Raw genomic sequence first — 15,410 nt, forward strand, 5'->3', positions numbered from 1 at the left:
ATGGAAAAACATTATTATGTGTTAGATTTGCTACTGGGAATCAAGCAGTATTTATTTCAAATGTTGGCTTATTGGAATATATAAGGGTAGTCTGTCAGGCTAGGGTGTAAAGACTGAGACTAATCACTTCTGCAGAGTTTCGATTCAATGCTCACGATGCCAGTTTGGAAAGGAGTAATGTGAAATTCTTCTTATTCCATCACATATTGGCAGTTCCAGGAAACTGATATGGACTTACGCTCTTTCCTTGCCATGAATGCCAAGGGCATAAGAAAATCTGCTGTTGTTGAACACTGATAATACAAGGGAAAAAGTAATAGGTTTATTCCATGCTGAAAAGAGAAGAAAGAAAACACGTTTCGGCCATGGAGTCTTCTTCAGGTGTCAATGGTATCTGAATGGTAACTGGGTTTGTTCAAATGTACCTCACACCTGAAGAAGGCTCCACGGCCGAAACGTTGCATTTTCTTTCTTCTCTTTTCAGCATGGAATAAACCTATTACTTGTTCCTTTGCAGCCTATGCATGCTGACGCAGCTACCCACCTGAACCGATAATACAAGATTGAGTTACCCAGGTGAGAGATTAGAGTGTTTCCACTGCCCATCATTGAGATGTAACACAAAAGATGATGAAAGTAAGAGCTAATAATCAGGAGTTAAAGAAAAGTCTATTTTAAATCAATGTAACACTTGTAATACTAAGTCAAATTTTTAAATTTAAGACATAAGGTAATTAGCCGTGTTAAAAGCTCTTTGTTAGTGGCTGGTGTCAGCAGAGACTTCTGCATTTTGTTCCACCTTACCTTACAATTAAACCAATTATTGGCTAAGGTGAACACATTCGAGCTTCATTTCCAGGTTTAACACATGTGGTGATTTAAAGGCACCCAGAAAACCTGCCGGTTTGTGTCACTGAGGTGTCTCCACGGTGATCTATGATTGTTACGGTACAAAGTCAGTGTAAAAAATACCATAGATGATAAAGCATTTAAGCTTAGCTTAAACTACAACATCAGTGTCAGAAATAAGCAAAGCTTATGTTGCAGCACACTTTCAACCAGGCACTAGGCTGGTATCCATCAGTATCCATCAATAGGAGACACTTGTGGGTTCTTTAGGGACTATAGACTATTTTACAGGGGTGGGTGTGGAACGCAATCTGAAACAAATGTCTAGGACAATAAGGGGCATCTGTGTTAGTGTGAGAAAAGCAGTTGGGAATTTTCCTGGAATAGAGGAAATCATTTTATTATTAAATTAATTGGATAAGTTGTGAAAAAGTGAATATTTCAGAAATTAGACACATTATAAATATTCCTGCATTAAAAATGCCTTTCCCATGTAATTATAGGGAACATCCCAAGACTGCCTCTAAAAAGGTGATAAAACAATAAGGTTTACATCTTTACTTGCAGGGAAAATTTAGTAGTGTAAACATCTAAAATATTTTTAATTAAAAAAACTGATGTAAAAAAAACAATGCTGCAGTTATTGCAGAAGCAATAATCTGTTTTTTTTTAAAATGGGTCATTTAAATATTACCTCAAAATAGTGAGGTTGTTTATTGTTTTATTTCAATGAAAAATAAGAAGTTTAATAACTTCTAACAAAATGAACATGACATTGATATATCACAGAGGGGTGAAATTTAAAATGGTAGTACAGTATATGGTGCTACTGTTCGATATACCTCCTTATTAGATGGCCACATCTCTTTTCTGCTAAAAGGTGTAGACATGGAGCGTCATGATTGGAGGTCAAGACTTTCTTTTAATGCGCACTCAGTAATTTTCTCACAATATATGTCCATAAAGGGTTTTTAATTATTAAATGCCTTGACATGATTAATACATGTATTTTCTCTTTTTAGGGTGTTATGAATTGCACATTAAACTCTAGGGCATTTGCTCTTTCATTTATCTTGGAATAATAGGATTCATTTTTTGTCAGTATGAGTTAATTTTTCACGTCTATGAAAGCTTCTCACAGACATCTTGTGCATTGATAGATGAAATAAATCAGAGTTTTTGATCACTACCTCATCCCACCAAGCAGAATGCTACCTGTGGATTGTGACACTATAAAGAGATGTTCACCTGAATCTGTAATGCTTTGTCCCCAGAGAGAAACTAAAAGAGGCAGCATCACAGAAATGTTATACTAACATTCAGAAGAAACAAAAGAGGGAACTACTGCAATATCAACAATATCTACAATCAAGATAAAGATTACATTTCTTTTCAAAACATATGACCTATAATTTTGATATAATAGCTGAAGCAAAGCAAATAACTGAAATTAATTTCTGCAGCATCTATAAAGTAAAATCCCGACATATCGCTGAACTGAAAAGAACAGCAGACCTAGACTCATTTCAGCTCCTGTCCTCAGCTGTGCCTCATAAATTCCTCTCATTCTCTATGCTCTGCTAATTAGACAGACCTCCATTAGCCAGATGGCAAAGGGAGCAGAAAAGCTGATCACCAACCTGCAGGGTCCCCAACCTCTTCAATCACAGGCGGCAGCCGAAGTCCATCCATCGCGGCGGCTGCTGCTGCTGCTGCTGCTGCTCGAGAGGGGCAGGCGAGGAGATGCCGTCTTCTGAAGTGGAGAGAAAGAGTGAGGAGAGAGGGGCTGAGGCTGGGCGAGTCGGAAGAGCAGAGGAAATGAAGCAGCCGCAGATAAAGGCCCTGAGAGACTCCTCAGGATCCTCAGAAGCGGGGCTGCATCTGCGACATTATAGAGATTGCAGACCTTAAGACTGAGCTTTATTGAAGGCTGAGCTCAAGAGCCCCTGTCGGTTGTATGTGGATAGAGTGGTTTTGCTCTCTCTCTCCCTCTGTCTCCCTCAGAAACACACACTTGGAGTCACAGATGCCGCACACACTAACAAGCGTATGCTCACACACACACAGCTCCACTGGCAAGCTAGTCTTATTTACCCTTAATAAGATCCAGGCCTTTCAGCTCAGGACACTTAAATTAAATCTCCTCCACCTTTGAGTTTATATCCATTCTCTTCCTTTATTCCCCCCCCTGCCTTCTAACATGGTATTAATTGTCGCTAGCTGCAGCCCTCCTGCTAAATGTTGCTGAGCATTTCTATTACACTGTACTGTAGTTCTCTCACACACACTCTCTCTCTACACAGCTGGGGATTTTAACTGTTCAACTGCTGGCCTTCAATTATTTTTAGAATCGGGGCTCTGTATGAAATGCAGCACGGCATGACAGACGCAAACACTGTCATTAATATGCAAGCATAACCTCTAGCCTTTTTAAATTTAAATTGCTATTTGATCATAAATGACTGTGATCCTGAATGTTTTGTTAAAAACATGTTATCAAACTATACCACCTTACTGAGACTGTCTGATCTGTGATGTGTACAACGCCACCCAGGTACTTAGAGAAAGGAAAATGTTGTACCCACAAGGCAAAGACTCCCGTCTTAATTTAAGTGTAGGTATTAATCCACAGCACTTCTAAATTGCAGTGTGAAGGTGCATTTGTGTTTCAAAAAGACTGAGAAAAATCACAACTAAAAAACCTTGTGCAATTGAAAGTACACTGCAGCTGTCTTGGCAACATTCAGGGAAATATTTAAGAGGTTACATAAGTGTATTAGAATTACGTCTCTAGTTTTAACCATTATGAACTGAATGTTAAATCCAAATGAAAAAGCAATGAGATACACAATAACAGTGGAGCCTCATCTGTAGCAGCTGTGTATTTTTACAGGAGCTCCTGAGATGTCTTAATGATCTAAATTATGTATTGTTACGTATAGGATGAAGGTCGCTAATTAATTGAACAGTTTTAACAGAAGACAGTTGCATTTTATATGCTTCTATTTGTAGATTAAGTTATTTCCTTTTACAACAGACATGAAAATATATATTAGCATTCATCTATCAGTTTCACAGACTCTTATACACTTTATACATATGATTATATTTTAATCATTGTCTTACTGTATATATAGAATATGATTAGAAATCGTAATCCATTCAAAATTTTAGCTGGCTCAAGAATTACAGTGGACAGATGACATTTGTGAGTCTTGAAAGAATGCAGCTTCCAGACACTGCCTGATGTACCTCATGTGTTGTATTATCCTTGAAGGGAAAAAAGCAGACCTGTCGTTCTGAGAAACTGCTCATGTGGCGGCAACAGCAGACACATAATATATTTATAAAGTAACAGTTTAATCAAAGTAGTTTTAGGGTTTTCCAAAGACCTTTTCAGTACTGCCACAAGTCAAATAAGGTTTGCTCCTTTTAAATTTCAAAACCATTTTTTCATAAAGCTTCAGATAAACTTAGTTGCATTGAATACCACTACAATTCAATGTATGGCAAAAATATCAATAATACTAAGTAAAGAGGCATTAAAGTTTTTAAAGGCAAATTTCGAAAACAGGATATCAAAATTTTTTACGCATTCTATACATACCACAAGTTATAAATCTAAAAAATCTACATTTATCAAGAACTGAAACATTGTTCTTCTTATACAGCCCATTAAACTAAAACAGTTGACATTGAACTACTGTAGGGTACAGAAAGTCAATACATTTTTCTCCACTAACTGTGAGCTTGAACCCTCATTACCATCTCATTTGCAAACTCTCCTATGTTCCTATGTACATGCTGGCTACTAATATGTAAAAACAGAAAATAAACAAAAAAAGAGTCACAGACTGTAAATGCTATTGAGCAGTGTGCCAGGCACACAGCATTCTTCTCTATCTCCAGGCACAGCAGAGTTCCATGTGTTAAACAAAAGAACAGTCTGTAAATCTGCAAGCAGGGGTCACAATTAAATCACAGGAAATTGTGGTTGGGATCTGTATTTATGCCTGTAGAAAGGTTCAAGTGGGAAGCTGCACCAGACTGAGAGCAGCAAAGGTATAAGTAAAGGTTATAGACTACAGGCTACAGATCAGCACTGACAAGTAGAAAGAAAGCAGTGTTTAGGCAGTGGAGCTTTCTTCATGTGTAGAGAGAGGTGAAGGAAGGTATGGAGGATTAAATAAATTATGAGAATGGCTAAGGTGTGAAAACAGCAAAGAGATGGAAATGTGGGAGCTGCAGAAGGTACCAGTCTGTAATTTGTTGTATTTTATGTTTAGCTAATTACCAAAATGCTCAAAATAAAGAAAAAGTAGATAACACACAAAACACATATGCACAACATGCTGTGCATGTGCATACAGAAACATAATAAAGTGAATACCTACAGCACATACGGAACCTTCTGATTTTGGAAGGCATACAGTAGCTCTGGCCACTTAAGAATTTTGGTGCTTTCTTTTGCCTTATGAATCATAGCAATGTGCTGCAGATTGTAAGTCTATGAGACACCTCAGAAATGCCTTGCAGAATACCCATTCAGTAACTGGCTAAAACATAACAGAGATTTGATGCTCTGATGGTCAATAAATTTAAGAAGGCTGAGAGAACTGTTACGTACTTATTTAAAAAAACAGGCATTTTCTTTTTTCAGTTTGAAAGGTACTGTGATGCAGATCCTCCACTGGCACAATCTGGAAGCAGAGGCTGTCACAGTTTTTTTCTGTTATTAAAGAGATTATTCACTGGTTTGCTGCAGACTGCAGAACCTTCCAGAAGCCTTACCAACGCAACTGACAACAGGGGAAAACTGGTACTGTCTTACTCTCATGAAAGGTCAGATATACAGTATGTAAAAGTGCAAACAAAGTATTTACTAGCAGAACAAAGACAAAAGTATTTTAGTATCAGACAAAAACTATATGAACTGTTCAGAGCCGTAAATCCTCCTGAGCTCACACTGCTCCTTGTGCAACACACATAGGGGAAATGCATTTTGGATAATGCAGCATAATTTCCAGGTGCATTTATTGTGGACTGCATACATAATTTTTGGCAGTTTGGCATAATCAGCCGCAGCGTTCATTTCTGAAATACATTGGCATGTACCTCCCTGTTATGTGCATAAAAATGAATTCAGTTCTGATAAACCTAAATACTGCATGGTTACTTAAAAGTTCAATAATTTGTATCACTTATTTGTAACAGTCCTTATTACTTGTGAACAGATAAACTAATTTGTCCCTAAATATTCCACATTAATTAGCAAGAGGATGTATCATCAGTGACTAAATGAACCACAATATACAACAGTATTGATGACAAAAAACTGTACCTGGTTGTTAACAGAATGAAAACAGAGAAAACACTTCTCTGACTCAGAGGTTTACAGTGGCTTGAAAAAATACTCACCCCTTCTAATGATATCTCGGTTTGTTGAATTACATATGATGGATACACATTTTTTAGTCAATATTCGCCATCAAAAGTTAATAAAAAAGCTCAAACTGAACAGATTTGTATTGCTGTCCATCAACAATCCCCAACCATCTTGACAGAGTTTTTGCAAATTAGTAAAGAAAAGTGGACAACAATTTCACCACACTAGTGTGCAAAGCTGGCACAAACCTATCCCAAAAGTCTCACAGCTGTAATTGCTGTCAAAGGTTCTTCTTCCTCCTGATGATTTAGGAAGTGAATACTTATGCAATTAACATATTTTACTCTAGGGCAAATAAAGGGGCAAAAAAGTGGCAAAATGCTTTTGCAAGGCAACTGTAATTTAATACTGCTTTTATATTTTCTATGATTAATAAAACCACCTCTAGTTTTATAACACTGGGAGGCATTTACTCATTACATCGGTTGTAATGCAGTAAATGGTAAATGCAGTAAATAGCAGTACATTTGAACAAACCCAGTTACCATTCAGATACTATTGACACCTGAAGAAGACTCCATGGCTGAAACATTGTGTTTTCTTTCTTCTCTTTTTAGCATGGAATAAACCTATTACTTGTCCAGTTACCATTCATCTTACTTTGCAGCGATAACCAATAGCTCATGCCACTATTTTACTAAATTTACAAATACTGTACCTATTCAATTCACTTAAAGAACAGGAAAGTTGCCTTGTCTAACACACATATGCTACTATGTCAAGGATGTTCAATACAGGATTTGTATGCTACAACATTTATGGAAAAGCTCATTTTGGTTACTTATAGGTACTGCTATACTGTATACATTAAATTATAAGAAAATAAGAAAAGTGATTTATATAAAATCCTTGAACGGACTCTTACTGGAAAGTACACTCTCAATATAAGGACTTGTGAACAGAAGGCCAGTTGACAGTTAAGAGAACCAGGGTTTTCCAATCCCTGATGATCCACCTAACGAGATGTACGTACGTTATCTCATGTTTCTGGATATAGAGATCTTCTGGACTTCATACCAACTTCGTGAATCAATCTGTAAATTGTCTTGGGTCAAAATTTTATCCACTGTTAAATTTCAAAGGCCTTTTCTCAATCAAATAAGATTCGTGAAAGGTCACACGTGTCTGTCACTATTAGCCGTGCATAATCCCTGTATTTTAGGACTCGTGGTCCAGTCCAAGGACGTGACAGCAATTTGCCCCATTTTCAATCACAGGCATTCACATTTAAGGTTTATTTCCTTTTTTCTCATACCTTGGGGTAGGTACAATTGTCTTCATTACGCCTTCTTTCTTTGAACTAGGTTGTGTTCACCACACCTGTTAAAATGTAAAACCAACAAATCTGGTATTATTCACAATTAGAAAAAAAAGGAAAAATTTAAATAAATATTAGTGTTATAAGTAGTTTAAGGTGGATTAGAATAAAATACTTTTTCAGATTCTGAGAAAGTGAATTGCTTTGAAACATTCTCCTTTTTCATTTCAAATGTAGTATAACAATGAAGCCTTTCAGTATGTCATCTGGAGAAAATATATTGTTAATATTTATTAATTAAGTTTTAGAATCAACCTCACACTCACAATAGGTGGCACAACGAAAACAATGGCAGACATATCAAATGCAGATTTAAACCAGACAGTCTTTGAAAAAACAGATGTCGCCTCATGATATTGTATTGAGATTTAATGAGTCTATTTAATCATTTTTGCATTTTTTAGCACAACAAAAATTACTTTAAGCTAACAAATGAAGCATTTTGTTCTGTGCATTCACGATAAAGGCTCAGGCAACATAAGAATCTTCTGGCATCAGAACTTTTGGTTTGGAGAGATATACCAGTGGTTGAAACTGCTGCCTGTGGATATAGGATTCTGTGTCTCTGAAGTGAAGATGCTTCCCTTACACTCAGCCTCAAATAAAAGATTGGTTAAATTACATTTCACTTGAGTTTAAACAAATTATAATGCATGTACTAAGGAACTAAAGTTAAGATAACATATGTATGGTGCATAAATAAACCACACAGCTGTTTCTGAAACAAATAGGTTTCATACTGTTTTCAGAAAATACAAGAAAATGAAAATACATGAATCTCTTTCCCTTCAGTTCCAATTTGAGATTTATCAAATTGTTCAAATTATCGATAGCCCTCCACAAGTCTTTTATGTGTAGGGGCAGTGTGAAAAAATTGCAACAATAAAAAAACGGATTGGGTTACTATTCAAACTAGTCATATGCAAATACATAACTTGCTTTATAAATTTACTGTCACATCAGTCAGAATTATAATAACACATTACATTTTTATAAAAAATATCCTTAAACTCTAGGCTAAAGATTCTAAAAATGTTTTAAAGTGTCCTCCTACTACTATCCACAAAACTTCAGTGGAGTCACCAGTCGTCCTCTCAGAATCTCCAAGAAATGTCACGACAGATTGTTCTCAGTTCTCAGATAGCTGCTGAAATAACCAAGTAAACAAGAGGGGACTACCAGAGTTCCAATCTACCAGAGTTGTTAGATTTTTTCATCAATAGACCAGTGAAACAATAATAAAAAAGGAAAAGCATTTTAAAAGTAACAGGAATTCCTACCAAGTCAGTAACTAAGACTCTAGCCTACAAATGACCTTTCATAAGACTTGTTATAACATTCAAAGTACCGTGTGTTTAATAACCCAAATCTCCTAATATGGATAGAGATATTGTAGGTATAAAGAGTTAGAGAGGCATAGACAGATGGTATTACATTGTCTTACAAATAATTCGAGACGGCAAAGGCTATACAATGCAATTGCAATACAATCCTGGATTTGTTATTTGCAGTCAATAACTACATGATCTCTGGAGCCCACTGAGCTCACCAAACTTTCCACTTTTCTTCTCTACTTCTCTGAACACCCCTTGGTTGCATCAGTTATACAGTATGTTGCATGAAAAAGTGCCACCAAATAAATTTTCTTCTATGTAACTATATCATGCAACTCAAAAGGATATGCAACCAAATACTGATTTTTACACTCAAAAAGATACTTAAAGTGAATGCTTTCCAATATCCATGTTCACTTGAAATCACTGTGTTGAACACAAAGTATGTTTTTGTTATGGAACAAGTAATAGGTTTATTCCATGTTGAAAAAAAGAAGAAAGAACACAACATTTCGGCCATGGAGCCTTCTTCAGGTGTCTTTCTTCATGTTTTTTTTATGATCAAATTCATGAATGGAACTAAATAACATGTATATTATGTCATGTCATTTGCCAAACCACTTTATATCATACAGTGTCGAGGGAAGCCGGACCCTACCCAGCAAGCAATGAGCACAAGGCAGGGTACACCCCGGATGGGGTGCCAGTCCATCGCAGGGCAAGTGCAAGCCAATCATACATGGGGCCAATTTGGAGGCCACAGTAAAGGCCGAGGAGGGAAATTTCACCCGGACACCACCGTACTCTTGTTGAGAAATGCCCAGGGATCTTAAATGACCAATGAGAGTCAGGATCTCGGTTTTTTCATCCAAAAGGTGGCACCCACCCACAATGTATTGGGGCATTAGGACCCACACAGACCACAGGGTGGGCGCCCCCCGCTGGTCCCACTAACACCACTTCCAGCAGCAACCATAGCTTCCCAGGAGGTCTCCCATCCAGGTACTGACCAGGCTCAACCCTGCTTAGTTTTAGGGAGGTAGCCAGTTGAGAGCTGCAGGGTGATATGGCTGTTGGCTACATGTACATTCAAATGTCTATCATGATCATAGATTCAAATGGCTTGATTATAACAAAAAAATAACATTTTTGCTATTAACACAAGGACACAGCATGGACCATTTTTGCCAACTATTTTTGAAAGTATTTCTACAAAATGGATTGTTACAAATGTAAAAGATGTTTAATTTGGCATGGGAAACTTAAATACATAAGTGCCTGATGGGAGGACAGCTGCCTTTCTATCCTGCGCTGTAGATGAATCCTTCATAAGGAAAATACTGTCATGGTTACCTCAGTTCTTTGACCTTAGCTTTCTCGCTGAAGAAGAGATCGCCAGCCACCAGCAGTGTGCTCCATTAGACAAGCAAGCGTTCATTCTATCCACTAAATCTGCCAAACAGCTCAGAAATAAAGGGTCAGAGAGAGGCAGAGTGGGAGGAAGAGAAAAGAGAGAAAGGCAAGTTAACAGATACATTGACACCAGGTGGGAGGGATAAAATACGAGTTAAAGAATTAGAAAACACTGCTTCACGCCCACAGCATCCCACGCCTCCAGCTCTCACAAACCTCTCTGTGTATTTGCTTCCAAGTGCTGGATTAAAATTGTGATTAATCATGCACAGATTACAGCCTGAAGAGATCCTTGTTGTCAGCAGGTCTGGGTGTAGTGACAGTACAATACTTTGTATTGCCTTTTAATGGATTGGTTTCCATGGACAGATTGCTGCGATTGTGTGAAGTGGGATAGTTGGTGTCATGGCTGATGAGTTGCAATTCCTGAATCCTCGGGCACATTTTGCATTACTGATGCAGGGTGCACTGCAGGAAGGGTCGCTGGCGCGTGCCTCACCTTCATGATCATAATGCCAATGCAGTAGACACTCTGTTTATCCTGCAGGAGGGAGCTCCTAAGCTCTCCCTTCGCTTTGCCACAGTACCCACACACAGAAAGAGAGAACTGCCAACACAACAAAGCACAGCACCTTGCTGGAGGCCACCTTAGACCTTTTTGAACAACTTGGTTTCAAATCAACATTTTGAAATTGGGAAATTTTAACATTTTAAGAAAAATATCATAGCAGTTCTTTCATTTGTACTTTAAACTAATTTAACAGCCTAAGCACATTCTGGGCCCATTACATTTGAACAGATAACAGATAAAAAAAGATTATGTTTGTTCATACCTTTATTACTTCAGTCCTTCAGCCAGCATGATTTGATGATTTACTGAGGGTATTCCCATTCCCTATAATATACATTACAAGCACAGATTGGAATAAAAAAGCCTTTTAGAGAGGTCAAGTCCCAGCACGCCATGACCTTTGCTGTTTGAATTTGTTGCACATAAACTCTAAACTTAGTCTGTATCATTAAGAGTTGTACTCTACAAGGTATGCTGCCTATTTAAATACCCGCTGAGCTAAATTCAAAGAACCTCCACTTAATTATAACACAAAGCTTCAACCTACCACTTCTAAAAAAAAATTTTAATCTAAAACACATTTTTAAGGATCACATTTCATTTAAACAGCCTTATTTTGAAGACAATGAATAACAATTTGTAGATTGAAGGTTTGCAGAAAGCAGTTGAGTTTATATATGGAAATCATTGTCATGATCTATTTAATATCCATAATGAAAATTTGTGAAGTTAAAGAAATGTAAGATATTTGACTAACACAAAAAACGCTAGAATCAGCTTTTGATGCTAATCATTTACAGTAAACGGATCAAATGTTTTAAATGTCTCTAATAAAAAGAGGTATATTGTGCCAAACACGTTTTTAAAACACTTAAATGGCAAAACCTAACTTGTGAAATAAACTCTGACCTCATGAATTAATGTTCCAGAACATAAACATTTTAATGAGGCAATACTATTGTGGTATACCAACATTTTTTAAATTGCATCTATAAATGCAGATATACAATATACAATCAGATTGGGTGCACTGTTTCAATCAATTTTATTTAGCAGAGAAATCTAGTCAGAATACATAAATACAAATGTGGGAATGTTTTATACTGCTGTTTAAGAACAAATGTTTTTTCCTAAAAAAACATTCTTAAATCTCTGAGATGTTTGTATGCATGGAAGGATTCCTACACTGTAAAAGATTAACTGCAGCTTTTTCCTATAAGGCTTTAACCTTTTTTCCTCATGTGGCAGTATTCAAATTAAAAAATAATTATATACCCAGCAATCCTAAATTTCATCAGCAAGGTGCTTGTGTACTATTTTATTAAAAACTAAATTAGGTTAAATTGTAATTTTCTTAATGCGTAAAGAAAACTGAAAATCCAGCATTTCCGAAGTGTAGTAAAATACTCAGTTCCAGAGAAGCATGTCATAAAACTAAATGATGCCAACAGTTCATCTTGGTCCCACATTTGAAAAACTCTTGTTTTTTCAGGAAGCAGTCAAATGATTTGTACAGCAGTGACAGCAATTTGGGAAACTTCCCCTCGTTTTCCTTCACTGAATTAATACACAATACATAGTTTTAACAGAAGAAAATCTTCTGGTACCCATAATGAATACAAAATACAGGATCATACATCTTTTTATTGTTTTCTAATGGACCTTCATTGCAAACATTAATCAATTTACTTCAAGTATGTGACAAACAAAGGAAAAAGTGACAGCAATCTAGATATGTGCAATCACAGAATCTTTAGGCCTTAACTTACAGATAACACAAATGTGGTGTCATCCAACAGTTATGATCCACTGCCTTCAAATAAATGTGACTAACTGCAGCAGTCAATTTTTGTAAATCAAAAGGACCGAAAAAAAAAAAGATGATGACTAATCTAAAAAAGCACTTCTTGCAAAGAGGTTTTAAAAATATTTGGATCGATTCAGCAGTGGTTATGGCAGTTTGAAAATATGAATTTAATGTTACTGTAGCACAAAAAGATGTTTTCAACAGTGTTTACGATTTAGTGTCATACACTTGCTGAGCAATTCTGAAAGGTTTTAAATGAGCACTGAAATATTCATTCAGTGGAGAAAATATTTCTCATCTTTTTGAGAGGCACCACGAGTGGTTTTAAAAGACCAACAGATCTAAGAGATTTAATTATAAGGCTCATACTCCAAATAAACTGAAACATAGCACTGATGCTTTAACACTTTAGGTGTCTTTTACAGCAGTTTATGAATAATCTATTTATCTATATCTATCATTAATATTATAAACCGTTATAACTCATTCATACAAAGGAGGAACACACTGGAGTTCTTAAGCTTAATGTACTGTTGACCCATATATAGAATTCCAAAAAGTATTTATAGGTTAGCATTTGTTCTTCGGTATACTTACTTTTTCAACTTTCAAATATATAATAATCAGTGATCTGGTAAAATTGCATTTAAAGAATGTTTTTAAACAGTTGAAAAACAAAATTATAACTCTTGAATGTTTTTTTTTTGCATTATAATATCACAGCGATACACAGCGGATAAAAATTAGTTCTAGAATTTTTAATCCAATAGGTCTTTAAACTTTTAAGCTGTCTTTAAACCAGGAGCTATATCATCCTGAACTCACAACTGGTAAACCACTGAAGCTAAAGTAAAACAGAGGTCCTTACTCTCCATGGTCATTAAAATCCCTGGGCATTTCTCAAAGAGTAAGGGTGTTACTATGGTGTCCAGGCCAAATTATATCCTGGCCATTACCAATCATGCCCTCCAATAATCCCCATCTTTTTCTTTATAACTGGATAATTATCAATTCAACTGTGTATGATGTGCTGTGTAATTACTACAAATTTCAACAAGTGATAAGTTGGACTTCAATGTACTAGTGAGAAGGTTAGTGCACCAAAGAACAAAGGTTGGTACATACAGTACAAATGTACAAATGTTGTACTAAAGCTAAAGTTATAAAAAACATTAGAATCAGAATCGCTTTTATTGGCCAGTACGTGTCAGGTACAGGAATTTGCATGCGTACATTTGGAACCTGCTCACCACAAAACCCAGCTGCAAAAGGAGCATTAGCATTACTGACATAGTTACATTGGACAATATACAAAAGATGGGGCTGTCACAACACCGTCATAATATGTGCTCACGGTACGGAACATGTAGACATTACAGTATACAGTATATAAGACACAGGCACACTCACATTTTACAGTACAGTGAAAATATATAAACAATAGACATTATAGTATATGCAAAACACATGGCAAGTTCAGACCATGTGCGAAAGTACGGTCTGTGGAGTAAGGTGCAACTATGTAAGCATTAGGAATGACGCACCAGTTCTTAAGCGCAAGATATACAAGATGTATGAACTAAGCAGTAATAATAGTTTAAAGCTTTTTCAGCTGAAACAGGGAGTTGTTGGAGGAGGATGCTGGTTAAGCAAGGATATGGCGTTGGGAAAGAAACTATCCAGGTGTCTGTTGGTTTTAGTTTTGATTGCTTTAAAACATTTTCCGGAGGGAAGCTTTTGAATAAATTATGACGGGGTGGGAGGGATCTGCAATAATCTTGGTTGCCCGATTCACTGCTCTAGATTTGTAAAGCACGGTGAGGGATGGAAGATTGCAGCCAATCACTTTCTCGGCACACTTGATAATACGCCACAGTTGTTTTTTGGACTGTGTAGTAGCAGAGCCAAACCAGTCGATGATAGAAGAAGTAATCACACTTTCAATAATGGCTCTGTAGAACTGTATGAGAATAGATTGCGCAACGCCAAGCTTCTTGAGATGTCTCAAAAGGTACATGCGCTGATGTGCTTTCTTTATAATGGAAGCGATGTTTTCTCCCAGCGGAGAGTGATTGAGATGATGGTGCCCAAGAATTTCCAGGATTCCACCACATTGACAGCAGTGTCCTTGATTACCAGGGGGGTGGGTGCTGGGGGATGCTTTCTGAAGTCAATTATAATTTCTACAGTTTTAATGGTGTTGAGATCCAAGTTGTTAGTGGTACACCACATTGTAAGTCGATCCACTTCCTTCCTGTACCAGCTCTCATCGCCATTTGTGACGAGGCCTATAAGAGTGGTATCGTCTGCAAACTTAAGTAATTTAAGCGAGGACTCACCGGGAAGTGCAGTCATTAGTGTACAAGGAATAAAGCAGAGGAGAGGGCACACAACCTTGGGGTGCGCCTGTGCTGCTAGTTCGGCAGGCTGCAAGATAGGGGTCCACTCGAACATACTGCTTCCGATTGGTCCTAAAATAGCGAATCCATTTCCGAATGGACTGATTAACATTCATATCTGACAGTTTGCTCAGTAGTAAATCAGGAATCATTGTGTTAAATGCTGCGCTAAAATCCACAAACAGCATTCTGGCGTACGCGCCTCTAAGGTCCAGATGTCGCAGGACAAAGTTTAGGCCCACATGCACAGTGATGTCCACTTGACCTATTTGC

The 15,410-nt window shown here is 37.0% G+C and overlaps 1 protein-coding gene across 1 annotated transcript in view; it reads right to left on the minus strand.

The window, feature by feature from the left end:
• ccdc136b (coiled-coil domain containing 136b) overlaps positions 1 to 7,615 on the minus strand; it is a 42,135-nt gene extending 34,520 nt beyond the window's left edge. Inside the window, exons 1-2 of the mRNA XM_088645225.1 lie at positions 7,551 to 7,615; positions 2,490 to 2,602 (exon numbers count right to left, since the gene is read on the minus strand). Of these exons, the coding sequence (XP_088501351.1) occupies positions 2,490 to 2,602; positions 7,551 to 7,576 (139 nt within the window). The 5' untranslated portion in view covers positions 7,577 to 7,615. The remainder of the gene's footprint in view (positions 1 to 2,489; positions 2,603 to 7,550) is intronic.
• Positions 7,616 to 15,410: the final 7,795 nt, after the last annotated feature.

This window comes from Lepisosteus platostomus, chromosome 9 (genome assembly GCF_059453375.1).
Source record: "Lepisosteus platostomus isolate fLepPlt1 chromosome 9, fLepPlt1.hap1, whole genome shotgun sequence".
In the NCBI taxonomy this organism is placed as follows: Eukaryota; Metazoa; Chordata; class Actinopteri; order Semionotiformes; family Lepisosteidae; genus Lepisosteus; species Lepisosteus platostomus.